The following is an 18299-nucleotide window of genomic DNA, read 5'->3' as shown; positions in this document are numbered from 1 at the left end:
AATGAAGTTATACTTTAGAACCAGATCAATCAACTGCATAATTACTGTACATTCATTATGGCTTAAAGTGTTGTCTTCAAACACTATTTCTTACAATTTTAATCCTTGTTCATGGGGAATGCTTGAAAACAAGTCTACTACATCTATAGTCAAAAATCTTAGATGCTCTTTCCATAAATCCTGTTTTAAACCTCTTAAATCCCGAGAGTCTTTTAATATATTACACCTTTTTACCCATATTGCCTTAAATTTCCCCATCTATAAACTTAGCAAGTGGTAAGGTTTTAGATCCTTCAGCCAAAACTATTGGTTGCAAGGGTGGATTCATTTCATCCTTATGTATTTTCGGAATCCCGAACATGGTGGGTGATCTTGGCTTCTCCACTTTTAAGTAACCATATGTCTTGCTACCTATTAAAACATCTACCAATAAATCCTCTAGTACCATATCTATATGTCTGTACGCTATATTGATTTCATTTATAGACACATTGGAATATGTCAGGATCCCTCAAAATTTCATTCATTTCCCCTCATAAGTCATATTGTCCATAAGAACCATTCCACCACCCTTGTCTGGTTTCATAATTCTTAGATTTTTGTCACCATTAATTTCTTTTAAGGTCTTACTTTCAAGTGGGTTCAGGTTATTTTTGAATTTTACCTTATTAAAACTATCCCTAATCTTTTTTTCTATTATATTTTCCAAGTTTTTTTATCTGGGATGTGGGGGGTGGGGATTAAATACACTTCTCCTAGTCATTCTTATTGGTTCATATTTAATATTCTGACTAAAAATGGTTTGAAAATTAATTTTTCTGGTGAACTCTTTTACATCTATTAATGTACTGGCAAGATTTGTTCCAAGGAATAAATGTGATACCCTTACTTAGTAAACTAAAATGTTCATTTGTTAAAATTATGTGACTAAAATTATAAATAGTAAAATCACACTTAATAAATTTAAAAGGGTTAATTTCATCTTGAACAATGTCTGAAATTTCTAAGTCGGGGTGGTTGGTTCATAGTTTCATAGTTTCATAGGTTCATAGGTTAGTACTAGGCTGACTGCTCTTGCGAGCCATTTTAAGCCTAGCCAATTATCCTTTGTGAGACTCAAACCCTGCACCTCGTGTTTGTAAGGCAAACACCTTAACCATTAGGCCACCCTCCCAACCCAAATATTAACCATATTCAGTACCTCATCCTCCCCCTTCTTGCTTCCCCTCGAAAATTCGAGTCCTGTTTTTCATTTTGGTATCCATCCCTATTCTTTAACCTTTCAGAGCTCCTTAAAGGTTGTTCCTCACAAAAATCATCTCTAAAATCATCCAAATCTATAACACGTTCACTGACCCTCACATTTTCATTTCCTTTTCCTACCTCACTGTTCCTCCATTCCCAATGCCTCCCTCCTACCTTAGGTTTAGGGTATGCACTATCATTCTTGTACTCATTTATGCCTCTTTCAAGTTATTTTACTTTACGTTTAATTAATTAATTGCACTGTCCATCTATGTCTCTCCTAATGTTATCATACTTCACTCTTTCCTCAGGAATGGTGTGAATCAAGTCATCTTTTATACATGCATTTAACATTTCTCCTTCTTTTAACAATTCATCTTTCACACTATTGTTTTCTACTATCATACATCTTAATACATCAAGCCCACATCTGTTATAAATTTCTACAAGTTCTTTATACATATTGCTGCCAAACACAACATCATTGGAAAATTTAAAAATTCTTAGTCCCTTGGGGACTATATTTTCAGAAATGCATTCAGTTAAATAAGCATTTTCAATGTCCAATGATTTATATTTGTAGAGCAGTTTTTCAAACCTGACCAGTTTTTCTCTATAGCTTTCAGAAACTGGTTTTGTTTTTAAAATCTGCCAAAAAACTAACCTTCAGCCAGTTATGGAAGTCCATTGCAGATTCACTTTGTCCATTGCCAGCTGGCGAACTGGCCGATTTTGATGCATCCACTTGTTCACTTCTTCCACTACTATTAGATGTTCTTTTCTGAGATTTTCGAGGGTTTTCAACCCGGAAACAGAGTTGGCTAAGTACCCGTGGGAACATTTTAGTTTTCTTGCCTCAGTATTTAACGGATGTCAGAAAAAGTGAATAACTGTATTTCTTGTGGGAAGCAGATTTATCATACATTGTGTATACCTTGTTTAGGGCCTGAGCGAGGCTTGATTGTGCTAGGGTTTGGTTGTTTGGCGTTGTAATTATAATATGCCGATGGATGTGCTCCGCGCCGCCATCCAAAGCGCAAGGACAAAACAGGGGTTTTGCCAGGAGTCTCTATGGAGTCTCAGGCAGATACTTTACTGTTACAGGATGTGCCCTCTCAGGAGGTAGGCCAGGCTGAGGGGGCATATGCTTAAAATGGCAGAAGATTTGATTACTCTGATTAGAGGTTCTATGCCCCCACCTGATAAGAGGCCTAGGGTGGAACAGGAGTTTGATAGTTTTGAACAGTGTTCACAGGCTTCAGAGTCTTCTGTGGGAGGCTTGCAAGAGTTTCCTGCTTATTCTGATTCTGATGTGGATGATTCCTCCTCCTGAGGATTTTTCATTTTCAGAGACTCTTCACTCCATGAGGGAGCACTTTAAATGGGAAGGCCAGGATTACTCTGATTCCCTCCTGTGTTGAATGTGGTGGAGGATGTTTTGCAGAGGCTTCCTGAACCCTGACTCCTTGCCTCCTGCTCCTGTTAAGCCTGATACCCAGAAACTGTTTCTCAGGGGCCTAAAGGTGTTAAAGCTTCTGTGGTTAAAATCCTGTACCCTCTGATAAAGAGGCAAGGGCTTTGGATAGGTCAGTTTCATATGCTGAAATATCAGAATTATCTCCTTTCACAATTGAAATCTAAGGTGGATGCTTTGGAAGGTACTGAGTGTAAAGAATTGCTGGATTTGGTTCATGTGCCTGAACAAGTGGCTAAGCATTCTTTGCAGTGTGGTTTTGATGCTGTTCAGGCCTCTGGCTGCTACTAGTTCTGTTCTAGACATGCCTGGTTGAAGGATCAGAATTTAGCTGAGCATGTTAAGGCCAGGATTTTGGATGCTCCTTTACAGTCTGATGTGTTGTTTGGACCGCCTGTGGAAGCAGTTTTAAAGAAAATGGAGGACAAAGCTAAGTCTATGCAGACTGTTAAAGATTTTTGCAGGTGCAGCCTCCAAGTTTAGTAGAAATTGGCCTGCTAAGGGGTGGACATATCCTGCTTATGGTTCCCAGTCTAGATCAGACAGTTCACCTGCTCAGACTTCTGGTGAGGGCAGGGTCAGTCCTTTGCCTTTTCAGCTGCCAGGGACCTCTCTGGCAGGCTCCTTTGGGAGGAAGATTGTCTCTTTTCAAAGAAAATTGGGATTTAATCACTCAAGACAGATGGGTGCTGGATATCATTCATCACGGTTACAGATTTTATTTCTTTCAAAGGCATGCCAGATGTTCCTCCTCCACAAAGAAAAGAGGCTCACAAGCAAGTGTCTCAGTTACTCCAGATAGGGGCCATTCAGCCAGTCCCTGTATGTTCCTAGTACCATAGTAGGGCAACTCGTGGAGACCAATTTTGGATTTATCTATCCTCTACACTGATCTGGACATTCCCAAGTTCAAGATGTTGGCGTTACAGCAAGTGTGAGCTCTGCTGGGGAAGGATCACTGGATGGTAACTTTGGATCTCAAGGAAGCCTACCTACATGTGCCTATAAGGCTAAAGTATCTGCGATTTCGAACTGGAGATTTTCATTATCAGTTCTCTGCATTGCCCTTTGGCTTATCTAAGTATTCACAAAGGTTCTGGCTCCAGTGATAGCTTACTTCAGGCTTCAAGGCATTCAAATCTATCCTTACTTGGGCGACTGCCTGATTCTGGCTCAAGAAAAGGAAGACCTTCTACAGCATCTGGAATATGTCATAGCAGTGCTAAGATGCCTAGGGTATTCTGCAGAACGAATAAAGTCCCAGTCTAGTACCCTCTCAAGACATGTGCTTTCTGGGTGTGAGACTGAATACAGCAGCCCAGATGGCCTTTGGACAAACAAAAGAGTCTGTCACTTTACTTCCATCAATTATCTCATCAGTCCGTGCTGACTGCAAGGACAGTCCTTCAAGCATTAGGGTTCATGGCATCTTGTATTCTGTGCTTCCCAATGCCAAACTGCATATGAGGAAGCTGCAATGGTATCTCAAAATGTATGGACACAGCACTGCCAAGATTGTGGGCTCAGGAATGTCACCTAAACAAGGATCTAAATGGAAAGTGGATACAAGACAAGTGGCCTGCCAGACTACAGCATCTACATATCAACATGAAGGAGATGTTAGCAGTCCAGTTTGCATTGATGGCGTTCAAGGAGTTACTTCTTCCAGGGCAGGTGTTGATTCTAACAGACAACACAACTGTCATGTGGTACATCAACAAGAACTCATTCTTATCCTCTATGCAGGCAAGCAATGATTTTATGGGAGAAAGCCTGCAACTGACTCTTCAGGCAAGGTTTCTGCCAGGAGCACAGAACTCCTAGCAGATGTATTAAGCAGACAAATCATGGATCCCAACTGGATCTTCATGTATTGCAGAAATGGACAGTGTCATGGGGAACTCCAGAAATAGTTCTGTCTCCACTAAACCACCAGCTGCCAAAGTATTGCACAAAGGGGTTTCATCACACAGCTTGGAAAGTGGATGCTCTGTCTTTCAGTTGGAAAAACCTTCATGTCTATGCCTTTCCACCTCTGCCTCTTCTTCCAAAGGTATTATTAAAGGTCAGACAAGACAGGCCAAGGATGATTTTGATAGCTCCAGATTGGCCTCGGCAACACTGGTACCCACTTCTAAGGAGTCTTGTAAAGAAGCCTCCATGGCCTTTACCTCTGATTCCTCATCTGTTATCTCAGAAGGACGGTCATCTGCTCAATGTCAAGCTTCAATCTCTTCATCTCACAGCTTGGCATATTCTGTGTTGAAGCACAGCAGGTCTCAGCTTCCTCAACAAGTTTTAAATGTGATTATGGAAGCTAGAAGGCCTAGTACTAGGAGAGGAAAAATGGAAGAGATTTTTATTTTGGAGATTTCAGAGCCTAATTTGAGTGTGGCTCTTCAATATCTTACTGAATTATTGGACAAAGGTTTGTCCTTCTCTTCCATAAAGATTCATGCTGCAGCAATTTCAGCTCACTATGATTGTGACCCACCTTTGTTTTCGCATCCTTTGTTCAAGCAGTTTCTTAGAGGGCAAAGAATATAGCTCCTACTCCTGCTTGGGATCTCAATTTTGTGTTGGAAAAACTCTACAACCTTTTGAGCCTGCAGCTACTGCTGAATTGAAATATTTGTCATGGAACTGCTTTTCTGTTGGCTATTATTACTTGCAAGACTTTTTGTGGCTATTACTTCTCTGCAGAAGGGTGTCTGAGTTGCAGGCCCTTATGGCAGTAGAGCCCTTTTGGTTTTCCATAAGGACAGGGTTTCATTACGTACTAATCCTTCCTTTATGCCTAAGGTGGTTTCTAGTGTGGCTTTAAACCTAACCATTCATTTGCCCTCGTTTTTGCAGATCCTCAAAATAAAGGGAAAAGATTTTGCACACTTTAGATGTACACAGGCAATTGCGTTATTATTTGAGCAGGACTAAAATTTTAGGCAGTCTCAGCAGTTACTTGTTTCTTTTGCTTTGAGTTCACAGGGCAAGCCTGTGTCAAAACAAACTATTTCTAGGTGGATTGGCTTTTGCATTGCATTTTGTTATTCCCATCATGGCAAAGAGGTTCCAGCTGGGATTAGGCCTCATTCCACTAGGGCTACTGCCACTTCAACAGCATTTCTAAGGGGTGGCAACTAAGGATATTCTGGAAGCAGCTACTTGGAGTTCAGTGCATACTTTCTCTAGGCATTATCACCTGCCTATATACTCTAAGACTAGGGCTGGTTTTGCCACAGCTGTTTTACAAGGCATGTTGTCAGCTCCTGCTACTTTATAATTTGCCAGCCTCCTTACCTCTGCTTTGGGATTCTACCCAATAGTCAGGACTGCAAAGAACATAGTACAGTTTTGTACCTACCATAAATGTAGATGTTCGAGATTCCTTGCTGCAGTCCAATTACCCTCCCTCCTTCCCTCTGTGTTTCAGGGTGGTTGTGTAGGTGAGTTTACATGCTTATATTTTTGGCATATATTGCTGTACATGTTGTACATGTTTTGTGGGGCAGGTTGTTTTGGGACTTGTCTTTTGGGTCTTCTGACATCTGGGGCAAGAAAAGACTGAGGAATGGCGTCCAGTGTGCGCGTAGTACCCTGTACTACGTCAGTCTCTAAAAGGCGCCATGACCGGACTATACCCAATAGTCAGGACTGCAGCAAGGGAATCCTCGAACATCTACATTTATGGTAGGTACAAAACTGTACTTTTCCCCTCTTCCTGCCAAAATCCTTGGTGTGTTGTAAAAATTTGTGTTATTTGAAGCAGAACTACAAGAATTAGATGCACCACTATTGCGCCCGTCTTCGCGCCGTTTTTGCCGGCTGTTTATTTCCTGGTTCCTCCCCTCGAACACCCTCTTAACACAGTCAACCATTGATTGGCTCAATGGAGTCAAAAGATCTATCAATTGGGACAATTGCCCAATCAGTTTTCTGGTTTGACCAACCTCTTCCTTGTCACCTTCCATGCTCGTTTCACCTTCCATAAGGCTAGCAACAAAAACTATAAATGAATAAGGTAACCCGTTCACCAACATGATAAACAACCTTGAAATTAGACAGTATGATGACCCAGAAGGTTAAACAATAAAGCATAGAACCGAAGCTGCCACAGGAAACAGAAGTTTAATCCACAAGCCACAAACAGTTCACATAAACACCTCCAAATACACAGTATGTTTTCGTTTCTCCTACTTCATCAGATGTGGGTGCTTCCAAAGCTAACACCTTTTATAGAGCACATTATTTCAATTAACAAATCACCTTTGCTAAGCAATCAACTTATAATTGAGAAAAAGTGAAAAAAGTGCTTTTAACCTGAGTTAACTTTTTATGTTTTACATGATACAAATTTAAAGATGTGTGCCAATGCATTACTAAATCACAAAATCACATAATCTTATTACAAATAACTATTCACTTTTAAAACTGTATTCAAATTTGGTAAAATGCATGAATGAATTAAAAAATACTAAATAAGTAAAAAATGTAATTAAACTTTCCTTTTGATTTAAGAAATACTTCTGCAAAAACTAATCCGTTTAGCACCATCTAGTGGCCGTACAAGATTTTGCAAGGAACAACAAAATAAACCATTCCCTTTACCTTAAAACATATCTTACATAGAGTGTGTTCTAAAAATGCCTACTTTAATATATGTTTGGTCTATAAATACATACATATGTTAAAATACATAATTAACATATTACTGTTTAATTAAAAAAACTTATTAAAAACTATGTTATTAAAATTGCATTCAAATGAACATTGTAATAATTACTTAACAAAAAAGATGTTAAGTAAAAAGTATGTAGAGAATTTATAAAACATTTAGGACACTTTATAAGGTTTGAGCAACTTTCTTGAAATTCCTATCAGACACATATTACAATTTGGCTGATCTTATTTTCAAAAGAGGGGCTCTGAAATATTTTCATTAAGACCAGGGGCTTTGTTTGACTCTCTCCCTATATTCTATTCTTTCTTCTCACAGCCCTCCCCTTTTATCTATGTCTACTCTCTCAATAACATAAAATGTAAATTGTGCCTCCGGGTATTCCTTACTATGCTTATACAGTGCATTTGTTTCCTTTTTCACCTGTATGTCATATATATGTTCGTATGTTCTCCTTTTTAGTTTCCTTTCTGTTCTTCAAACATAAAAACCTTGGCATGTCTTACACAATGCCAGGTATACCAAGCCTTTAGAATCACAATTATTAAAATCCCTACTTTCTAGCTTTGTTTCTACTTTCTATGAAAACGTCTTTGTTTATAACATAGGTGCATTGCGAACAATGACCACATTTAAATGTTCCTTTCTTTATTCTCCTATTAGAATATCGGGTATCTGTATTACCTTCCAAACTTCAGGGTGTAAGACAAAGACTGAAAGATAAAGATGGTCATTGGGGAATGCCAGCAACAATGTGCATACCAGTCCATTGGACATCAAAGGGAAATGGAAGCAGTACTTTGAATTTGTTGACTAGAAAAGTCCAACTGGGTGTGAAGCCCCCTATTCAGCAAAGGCATGTGAAGAAAAGCTGTACAAAATATTCAAGACTAATAAAGAATGTCTACAGTACATTACTGGTAAATTAAACTTGTAACTTAAGTACTAAGCAATATATGTACAAGGAAGCAAACATATTAATTTTAGGAAAGAGAAGTGAAATGACACCTTATATGAAATGCACACAGTTATAAAGTCCTGTGTTACAGGAGTCCTTTAATGTTGAGATTCAAGGAGAAGATGGTGGTTAATAGCAGAGGAGTTATGGTGAAGAAAGGGTAGGTTTGTGGAAATGAGGAAGTGTTATTGGGCAAGTGTGGTAAGATTATTGTAGTAACTTCTGAATGAAGAAAACTCCACAGAAGTTGTACTGCCCTATATATACCCTATGATGACAAACAGCCCACATTTAAAGAGAGATTGGGCAGATGTTCAGTGAAAAAAATACATTAAGAAGCTTAAACTTAGTGAAGGTTAATAGTTCTACAGGCGGTTGCCCTACCATAAGACCTTGATACTTGTATATTAGGAGTACAGAACTCTTTATTTAAGGTTAGTACTAAGGAACAAGAAGCCAGGGAAAGTAGCTACCTCAGATGAGATCACAGCAGATATGAATAAAATTTTAGATGAGTAAGAAAGAATGGCTCCTGAGGGTACCCGTAGCACTATGGGAAGCGAGAGGCATATCCCAAATAACCGGTGAGTAGTTATACTAGTGCCAATGTGCAATGATAGACAGGATAGACACAGTTTTGGGCAGTATGAAAACAGTGATTGATAAACCAAAATGCAGAGTAGTAGAAAGTAAGATGAGAGGTGAGCAGTCCATATTCAGATCAGGTTGTAACACAACTGATTAAAATGTTTACAGTGAGACAGGTAGTGGAGAAAAAGCTGGAGATGAGGAAAGAATCCAACTAGGCATTCCTATACTTTGAGAAAGCTTATGATAGGGTCCCAGGAAAGCTGATTTGGGCAGTCCTGCAATGGCTCAAACTCTTAGAAAAATTAGTAGAATTGGTAAAGGCTGTGTAAAAGGACACACTTGATGAGCAGTGTTCAGACTCTGATGAGTTCTCAGCGGGACTGGGTGTGCATCAGGGTTCAACTGTGAGGCCATCACTGTTCATACCTGTGAAGGACTACATTAGCGAATTGGTTGGGTGGGACATAAGTTGTTCTATGCAGATTATGTGGTATTACATACAGACTCTGAACAGGAATGTCAATAAATGATAGACTGGAATGCAAGACTGAAGGCATATGGGCCTAAGCAACTGCAGATGACCGATGAGTGGTCATGTCAGCAAGTTGGGTTATCAGAAGAAATTGAAACTTGAGATAGAAGGGAAAATTAATGAAACAGGTTAACAGCTCCAAGTATCTGGGAGATGTGGCTGAGGAAAATGGAAGTTTAAAGATGTCAAACCTAGAATCATTTTAGATATAGAATTAAAGGAGGATGACTGCCTTAGATTTTATAGGAGTAGATGTCTGGCTTAATGTTATTTAAGATCTAAACAATTTTGAAAGTAAAAGACCTAAAAAATAAACAAGGGAAAATAATGAAATATATGTAAAGTTGTAGTTCATTCTTTCATTTTCAGAGTAACTTGCTGGATTTTACTCACTGGCACCTGCTTTTGGCTGAAGACTGTCAATCTGTAGGTGCTTGCAGTTAATCACCAGAGGTGTCCACGTTATGTTCTCAGTAAAATCTGTATGATTAAATGAAATTAACATTTAAAGAGAGATTGGCCAGATGTTCAGTGAAAAAAATACATTAAGAAAAGAAGCTTAAACTTAGTGAAGGTTAATAGTTCTACAGGCAGTTGCCGTACCATAAGACCTTGGTACTTGTATATTAGAGTACAGAACTCTTTATTTAAGGTTAACCAGTGTACTTTTTCTTAAGGCTAAGATTTAAGGTTTAGTGAAAGTATAGTTCAGAACAGATAGCAGTCTGTGTAAGAGAGCGGCATGTTCTGACATGCAGTTTAGTATGGAATCCTTAACTATAGGCAGTACCTATGGGTACAGAGATGAGTTTGTCCAACTGCTCCTAATTAGAGATATATGTGCTTACTTTTTGGAAAGTTCATATAGTTTTGTATGTTTTTGAGAGCTGAAAAGGGATTGTATTTAAATTTTTTTTGTATCTTGAGTATGTTTATTGAAATTGAAAATGTGATAGGACTTCAGATAGAGATTAGAAGCATCAAAATCTCCATACAAGGACAGTCTACTTGTCATAAGTATGTGCATGTAAGCTGCAAAATGGAAATGTATTCAAATAACTGTTGTGTGTAGTATGTGGGTATAAAAGCTTTTTAGCACAATTGACTACTTTGTCAGTATTAACATGGAATGTAAATGTGTTTACAGGTACAGACAGCAAAACAGATTTAAGAAGTGTATAGTAAAAGAAGCAATATTACAGGAGAGAGAGTTGGTTAGAAGTGGTTTTGAATCTGACAAAAGTATTTTAGTGTGACTGTTCAGCAGAATATCAGGAACAAAGGGAAGCGGAAAGGATTGACAATACTGATAGTGGCTCCAATAGTAAGAAAATAAGGGAAAAGGATAGTTGTATTTTTGTGTGAGCAAGGGAATATTAGCAGGGGAGGAAGATTACCCTGGTGTATGTATTTATATTCTACATAAAACTACTATTTATGGAGCTGGAGAATTTTTGAAGATAGTACTCTCTGCTGAAATTATAATTATGATGGGGAGAGGAACTTGGTTCACAATAGAGAGGATGTATCAGGAACTCGGAAGGGAAAAATATAACAAGAAAGGTTATATTTATAAAATATAAAAGTATTTGGCAAATAAATTGTAAATTTATTATCAAGAACTGGGACTCTAAATATTTCATAAAATAAATGGGCTAAGCTGGATAGAAATTATGTGTACTGAAGTGTAAGCTCTGAGAGCCATCTAATAACTAAATCAAATCATGCACCAATAGAAACTAAGATAAATATGCAGTGTAATAATGTAAAATTAGATTCTAGTACATCCCTACTTATTCGGGAGAGAGGGCAAAAATTACTTCAGAAGGGATACCTAGTGACTATGAAAAAAAATAGACTTTTTAAATAAGAGAAATTGAGAGATATGGTAAAGAAGTAATAAAAAGTGTGTCTGGCTGTTAAAAGTATGAGTACTGGAAATGAACATGACCCCATATAAAATTGGGGAAAATGGAGTTGTTGATTCTTAGTATTGTTTGGGCTGACGGGAGTCATGAGAACAGAGGTGAGAGTCAGATGGCTGAGGCAACCTCTCAGTGACTAGATTTAAATGAATTTAACTCTTGGTGCAGTTTAGATGTGTTCTTGGTTATTAATGGCATTTCTAGCATGGTTATAATAAAAGATTATCAAGCATAAACCAAGTTTTGTACATCTCTAAGAGTCCCACTAAACAACAAGAACATTAAAAGTGTCCTGATTCTTCCAGTCTTCAGGGGGTAGTAGAAGAGTAGGGTGTCTGACTTTTGATACCTGCCTTATTTTGTCTCCATGTGCCTGATGCAAGATTTGTTAGGCACAGAGATAAGTGACGGTGAATCTTGTGTTCATGTCTGCCAGACTTTGTGCCCTTCCTTGAATAAGTACCCCTTATTTAAAGCTTATTCTGATGCTGATTAAACAGTTTTCAGAGAACAGGTTAATGGCAGCTGGAGAATGAAATCTGACAGTCATCCTTGCTGTGGAAGTACCTTGGAAAAGTTTGTGGATGGGTTCTTTTGACAGATTAGATATTGAACCTGTATGTAGAAATGGAGGAGATGCGTTCTGACTATTTTAGAGAGAGAGGAGATGCTCATAGCCTGACAGTGTAGGCCAAATATGTTTTAATGAGACCAGCTAAAACATGACACAATCGCTCATGTGCACGTGTGTATATGTATATATATATATATATATATATATATATATATATATATATATATATATACACACACATATACACACACACACACACAATGTATGTGTGTGTGTGTGTGTGTGTGTGTGTGTGTGTGTGTGTGTGTGTGTATGTATATATATCTATATGGCTTGCTATCAAAATTATGAGTACAGATTAGATGAAAACGGGAATGTCGAACAGTTGGACTGTTTCGTCTAAGCTGCACCAGTGCTGTGAGTGTTCAGTTTTGCGAATGCCTCAGTTCATTTGCACACCTGTCATCGGCATTATAAATATAGATAATGACGCAGTGGGGATCGGGAAATTACCCTTTTCTCCACTATAGTGCAGTCTTGGAGTTGGGGCATGGGAGGTGCAGGGGGGCATATCTGTGTTGTGCAGTACATATCTACTGCTTACATGTTCAACTTCGGTGGTGTTGAGTAAGCTGCAGGGGAAGGCATATGTCGAATAATGCGATTGTTCAACTTTGGCATTATATTCAACATAGTGCCTGTGTTCCTGTGATGATTTTCAGTGATATGATTCGCACAAACGACCGGATTTTATTCAGGTGTTCCCAATTTTTATAGTAAACCTATATATATATATATATATATATATATATATATATATATAAAGCAAAGCAGATCCACAACCTGGAAGCTGGCTCTGGAAGCCCAGAATAAAAAGTTGATGAAATGCTGATATTCCTTCTTCCGCAAGGCAGAAAATGAAAGGCTGCAACTTACATAAAACTTTCTTGCTTTAATAACAAACAACAATCTCCTCAAGCGCTTTCGCTCACATACACACACACAAAGAAAAAAATGAATGATAGGGAATTGTATTAAAAATTCCTTTATACTCACTTTCTTTTTCAGTAAGAAATGTTAAAATAAAAATTGGAAAGTTATTATGGTGAAATCGAGAACTGTTGAATTTATTAGTTATGAGCCCTATAACAATGTTTAGGAGAGGGGTAACATTGGTCTGTGACAGATCCAAGAAACTAAGAGGATAAAGAGTAAGGGAATCCATGGATAGTCATGAAGTTAAAATCAAGGTTTAAATGTTGGGAACTCTGGGAAAAAAAACAGGGGTGAAAGGTAAGAACTGAAGGTTCAAATGTAGAAACACACTTTTTTGTTAGAACAGATGATCTTTAAATTGTTGACCACACATAGTAACAGGCAATTTTTGTATGGGCTTATTTCACTTGTTTGATAATGATATACCCTTAAAGAGGTGTAACCTTATGAAGAACGTCAATAAATCTGGGATGAGCACAGACAAATCACTGGTCAAATATCATAGCACCACACCTACACCAGAACAGTTGAGAGGTATGCGGTTATTGTGTGAAGCAAGCTCAATGTTTGGGTGGTATTGTTTTGTTCCAGGTAACTTAAATGTTGCCTTCCATCCTTTCTTTTGCCAGTAACCCTTTGGTATACCAATATGTTTAACGTTTTACTCCACAGCGCTGACTAGAAGAACAAGGAGTACCTTCAACTTGAACCAGAGTCCGATGTTGGTAGCTAGAGAAATTCAAGAAGACCAGCAACAGTGTAAAATTAACGAGTTAGTGAATGAATGAATGAATAAATAACACCAAGTGTTTTGCTGACTATCAAAGCCATAAAGCAGTTAGAGGCTGTCAGAAATGCAGTGTAATACACACAGTCCATTACATTTACACATTCCTTGCCATGCCTGTAAACTATCCAGATTTTGCCCAGTTTGGTGTCATAAAATCCATAGTTTTCAGATAAATCAGGGAGGACTGAAGTCACTGAATAGTGACATACATTTCAGTTTGAGTTCCTATCCTTCAGATAAAATGCTTCTGAACATGCATCCTGTTATTCTAGCTACTTTCTCAGTTTGTAAGAGGAAGGGAGACCTATCGGTACAGACAGCGTGCAGAACCCATGCATCCTGTTATTCTAGCTACTTTCTAAGTTTGTAAGAGGAAGAGAGACCTATTGGTACAAACAGCGTGCAGAACCAAATCTTTATTATGCCTCTGTCATTTAGTGGTGCAGATGTTACAGTATCGCATGAGACTTGACTTCAACAATTTAAGCAGGGGGTGCTTAACATTTGTTTGTCTGGTCTCCCACCACTGTAGCTCATAACTAATTTGTTTTTTTTCCCGAATATCAGAGTGCAATCACCCTACTCCATGCACTAAGTGTTTAATTTTGTAGATGACAGCTCACCTGCAGGCAGGTGTACTCCTCCACTTTTAGCAAGCACTACTCTGAAGTTTAACTTACAGATTCCATGCAGCTCAACCTTTTATCAAGTTGTGCATGTTTAGCGCACAGAAAAGCAAGTAGACTGTAGCCTAATATTTATAGCCTTAAACCTTGTTTAATTTAGGCTTGGTCTATTACCTCTCAAGTATAGCTCTTTATATATACAGTCAATAAATGGATGTCAGTTTCATTTTTAATAGAATAAGATGCTATAACTTTAACCCTACCAATATTTATTTTAACTTGTGCTGTTTTTCCTCAGAAAATGCAAATACATTGTTATACCATAGATTCTGTGAGTATCCTTTGCATTTGGAGGTTAGATGATGAAATTTTTTGTGGGAGACCACTCTTAAGAAAGCATATTTTAATGTTTCTTAGGGATGAGAGCCAGAAGGAAGTTGGGTCATGGTTTAAACTGTCTTGTTGACTAACAAGCGAGTGAAAGGCATTTTCAGCCATAACTCAGGGCAAAGCAGTAAATTAGAAATTACTACATGACTAATACAGTTGAGACTTAGTAATGCTCGATTTAATAGAGAGGATAAATCCATTTTAGTAGAAGTGGCGTAGACTAGTGTCTCATGACTAGTGTAGCTGAAACAAAGTATTTTTGACTCGCATTTTGCTGTTTTTCTCAAGTTCTACACTCTGTATTTCTGTGCTAAATGCATTGCCAGGAAGGTTTGTTCCTGCCTAAAAAGGCAAGCAGAAACTACAGCACCTTACACTGCAATTTAACATGTGAAAAAAGTAGTGAAGCCGCATTGTAAGCTAGAAATCTATCTACCATTGTATTATTTTGAGTGTGTGTGGCTACAGAGAAGAACTGAGTAAACAGTGTAACTAAAAATCAAAGTACTACAATCTTCCTTTTTCAGAAGTTAACTAATACAGTTTAAATATGCTAACTCCAAGAATGTACAGGAGGAGCAAAATTCTAGTGTGTGACTGTATTGCAGTCCCCCCTGTACTTCAACAAAATGGAGATTCACTGTGTCAGGGCATCAGATCACTGCTTCATAACAAGCACTCTGCCAACAATTACTTTCATTCAAGCCGCATGTAAAATGAATTTGTAAATCATTGCAGTAAAACCTTCTACTTATGAAAACCAGATTTTGAATAAAAAGCTTTTTTTATAATGAATTTGTTGTAGTCATGGACAATTTCTTAGCATACCTGTTGCTCCATAGAAAGTGTTACGGGAAGTTTTTCCTGCTTCCTGGAAATATTGGTGGACTGTTAAATATCATGTCTAAAGTGGCAAAATTACCTTTGGTTTTTGCATAAAAATGTTCGCATCCATTTTTATGGATGCAGACACTTTTTTATGAAAAACCAAAGATCGTTTCATTACATTTTCCAAATAAAACTACTTTAAAAACTGCTTCAGAATGTGGAAATCTAAATTTACACAGCCGTGTTTGCAGCATTAATATGATGTGGGTGGGAAGGAGGCAGTTGCTTCACTTTTGGTTCCAGCACTAATTATGCAGGATTAAAGTGGGTAAGTTATGTAAGTACCAAACTGTTAAAAGTTTGGCAATTGCTTAACTTGATTCACAATTACTTACCCATACTGATAAACCATAGTTAGGGCTGAAATCCAAAGTGATGTAACCGCCTCCTTCCTGCCCACTAATATTAATGCCATAAACATGGCTGTGTAAGTTTAGACGTATGTGTTCCGAAGCAATTTTTAAGGTAATTTTGTATGTAAAATGGAGTGAAATGACCTTTGATTTTTGCATAAAAAAGTGTTTGTATGTGTAAAGATGCATGTGAACATTTTTATGCAAAAAAATCAAAGGTCATTTCACCCCTTTTCTACACTATCTTTAAGCTGTCAGTGTCTTACATGAAAAAAACATGTCTGCATGTGATCAGTTATTTGGGGTTGTAACTACGTTAGCATACTAGTCTGAAGTCTGTTTATTCTTAAGATATACAGGATCATTGTGGAAGACTTTTGTGCACTTAATTTTCAGTGTCACATAACAGCGGGGAAAGAAGAAATTCTAATCTCAGAATGTGTGAAGGACTCTGCCCAATATGGGTGGCCCCTGCAAAAGTCCAGTTCCCTGGTTTTCTTTCAGGGAGATTGTTCTTCTTGTTACGTTAACACTCCAGTGGGGCTTCATTAGCTTAGACTGCTGATGCCATAATGTTGCAGATTGTCCTACGTTAAATGCATGGTATATGTAAATATAGATAATGAACCTTTTAATTTATTTCTCTGAGATGGATAATATTACAGTTTATGTAGATGTTTACATTGCCACATTTCTTCCAGAAATACCAGCAGAATGGCTTCCCTGTAACTGATCTGCATGCATTTTTGGAAGAATGTAATGACCTTCCAGATTCAGAGACGCTGGGACATAAGCAAGAAGACTCGAATCAAAATCCATTCATCTGCTGTTGTAAAAGGTTTGTTTTACATTTGTGAAATATAAGTACTAGAAAAAATACATGTCCGAGAATGCATTTCATTATTTTGCAGATGAGACGAAATTGTACCAGAGTAGCATTGTGTGGTTCTATCAGTTTTGTGGTGTGTAAATACTTGCACTCATGTTTATGTGTTGAAATTTTTCTTCACCCAAAAATGAAGGAAAAGCAAAGGTTTTACAGCACTGTAATAAAGCACAAGTTTTTGCTTGTTTGAGTAATAGAGTTGTCTGATTATATAAAACTAGAAAAGCAAAAGCCTTCATGCCTTGACAGTAGGTTCACTTACCTGTTTTTCCTATTGCATGCTTGAGGCACAAAAAGTAGATCACAATTTCCTCTTGTGATGCCTTCCCACATTACTTCTTGATCCATCAGTCTAACTGTGAAATTACTAAAGGCAATATTATCAGTGTGAAACTTCCTCACGTCAGTCTCTTGAATAATGTATTTGAAACCGTTTCCGAATAACCTGTGGAAATGTGCCTTCATCTAGTACTAAACTGGTAGTAACTGGAAAACTGTTAAATCTTAGTTGTTTTAGTTTAACTATTTCAACCCAGTTCTGATGTGGACTTCATATGTAATGTATGCATATATTGTATTTTGTTGTTCAGTTTGTATATAATGTTACAGATCTGTTGTGTTTACCCATAGGGTATTTCAGTCTTAGCCTGTGTTTACCCACAGGTTATGACTGAAAAAGGTCTAATGGGATCAGTGCTCCTATAAATTCAAAATAAAAAAAAATAAACCTTGTTCAGTAGACTTGCAATGATATGCAGACATAAAGTACAGCTGACATTCATTATTTTGACACTTTGTGTATCATATAGAGCATGTTTATGTTGATGACAGCCGTTAGCTTACTGATGATTAATAATTTAGAATTGCAAAGTACTGGTAGGCAATGTTTTGAGGGAGGTGCAGTAGCATTTTCATTCCAGAGGTTAGTGTGAATTAATTAGGAAGGTTATAAAGAAAAAAATAAATTGTATGGTGAAGTAGATGCCCACTGGGAAGCTAGGGGATCTGATTTGGGAGGGTGTTTCCCCTGTGGAGCCCTGACATTTTATTTTGCACTTAGTCTGAGAGACGTACCCTAAATTACTGTAAAATTATTTCAGGAAGCAATATATGTCATTGTACTAATTTTCTGAGCAGACCTGTGCCATATTGCTTATATTTTGTCTTATAATAGATGCAAGACATGAATTTTAAAATGACGGGGAAAAGTTACCTGACACTACAATACTGAATGTAAAAAAAAAAAAAAAAAAATAGGAACACCGGCATCATTTCTCTCTTTGAACAGAGGCCAGGGCATTGGCTGCAAGGTGAGCACATGACCATGGAAACCCTGTTAGAAGTACAACATAAAGATTTCCTGCAAAGACTGCTTGTGAGGGACCTTGTTTTCTAT

General features: G+C 37.7%; 1 protein-coding gene across 2 annotated transcripts in view; it reads left to right on the top strand.

Moving 5' to 3' along the window:
* Positions 1-18299, top strand: part of LOC122813614 (mucolipin-2-like) — a 1348087-nt gene that overhangs the window by 1292916 nt on the left and 36872 nt on the right. For both annotated transcript variants that reach the window (XM_044086031.1, XM_044086029.1), the window contains one exon: positions 16719-16855. In XM_044086031.1, the coding sequence (XP_043941966.1) occupies positions 16719-16855 (137 nt within the window). The remainder of the gene's footprint in view (positions 1-16718; positions 16856-18299) is intronic.

The sequence above is a fragment of the Protopterus annectens genome, chromosome 10.part0 (genome assembly GCF_019279795.1).
Source record: "Protopterus annectens isolate FY-2018-M chromosome 10.part0, PAN1.0, whole genome shotgun sequence".
NCBI lineage: Eukaryota > Metazoa > Chordata > Ceratodontiformes > Protopteridae > Protopterus > Protopterus annectens.
Note: the sequence above shows the minus strand (reverse complement) of the source record. Positions and strands in the feature narration are given on the sequence as shown.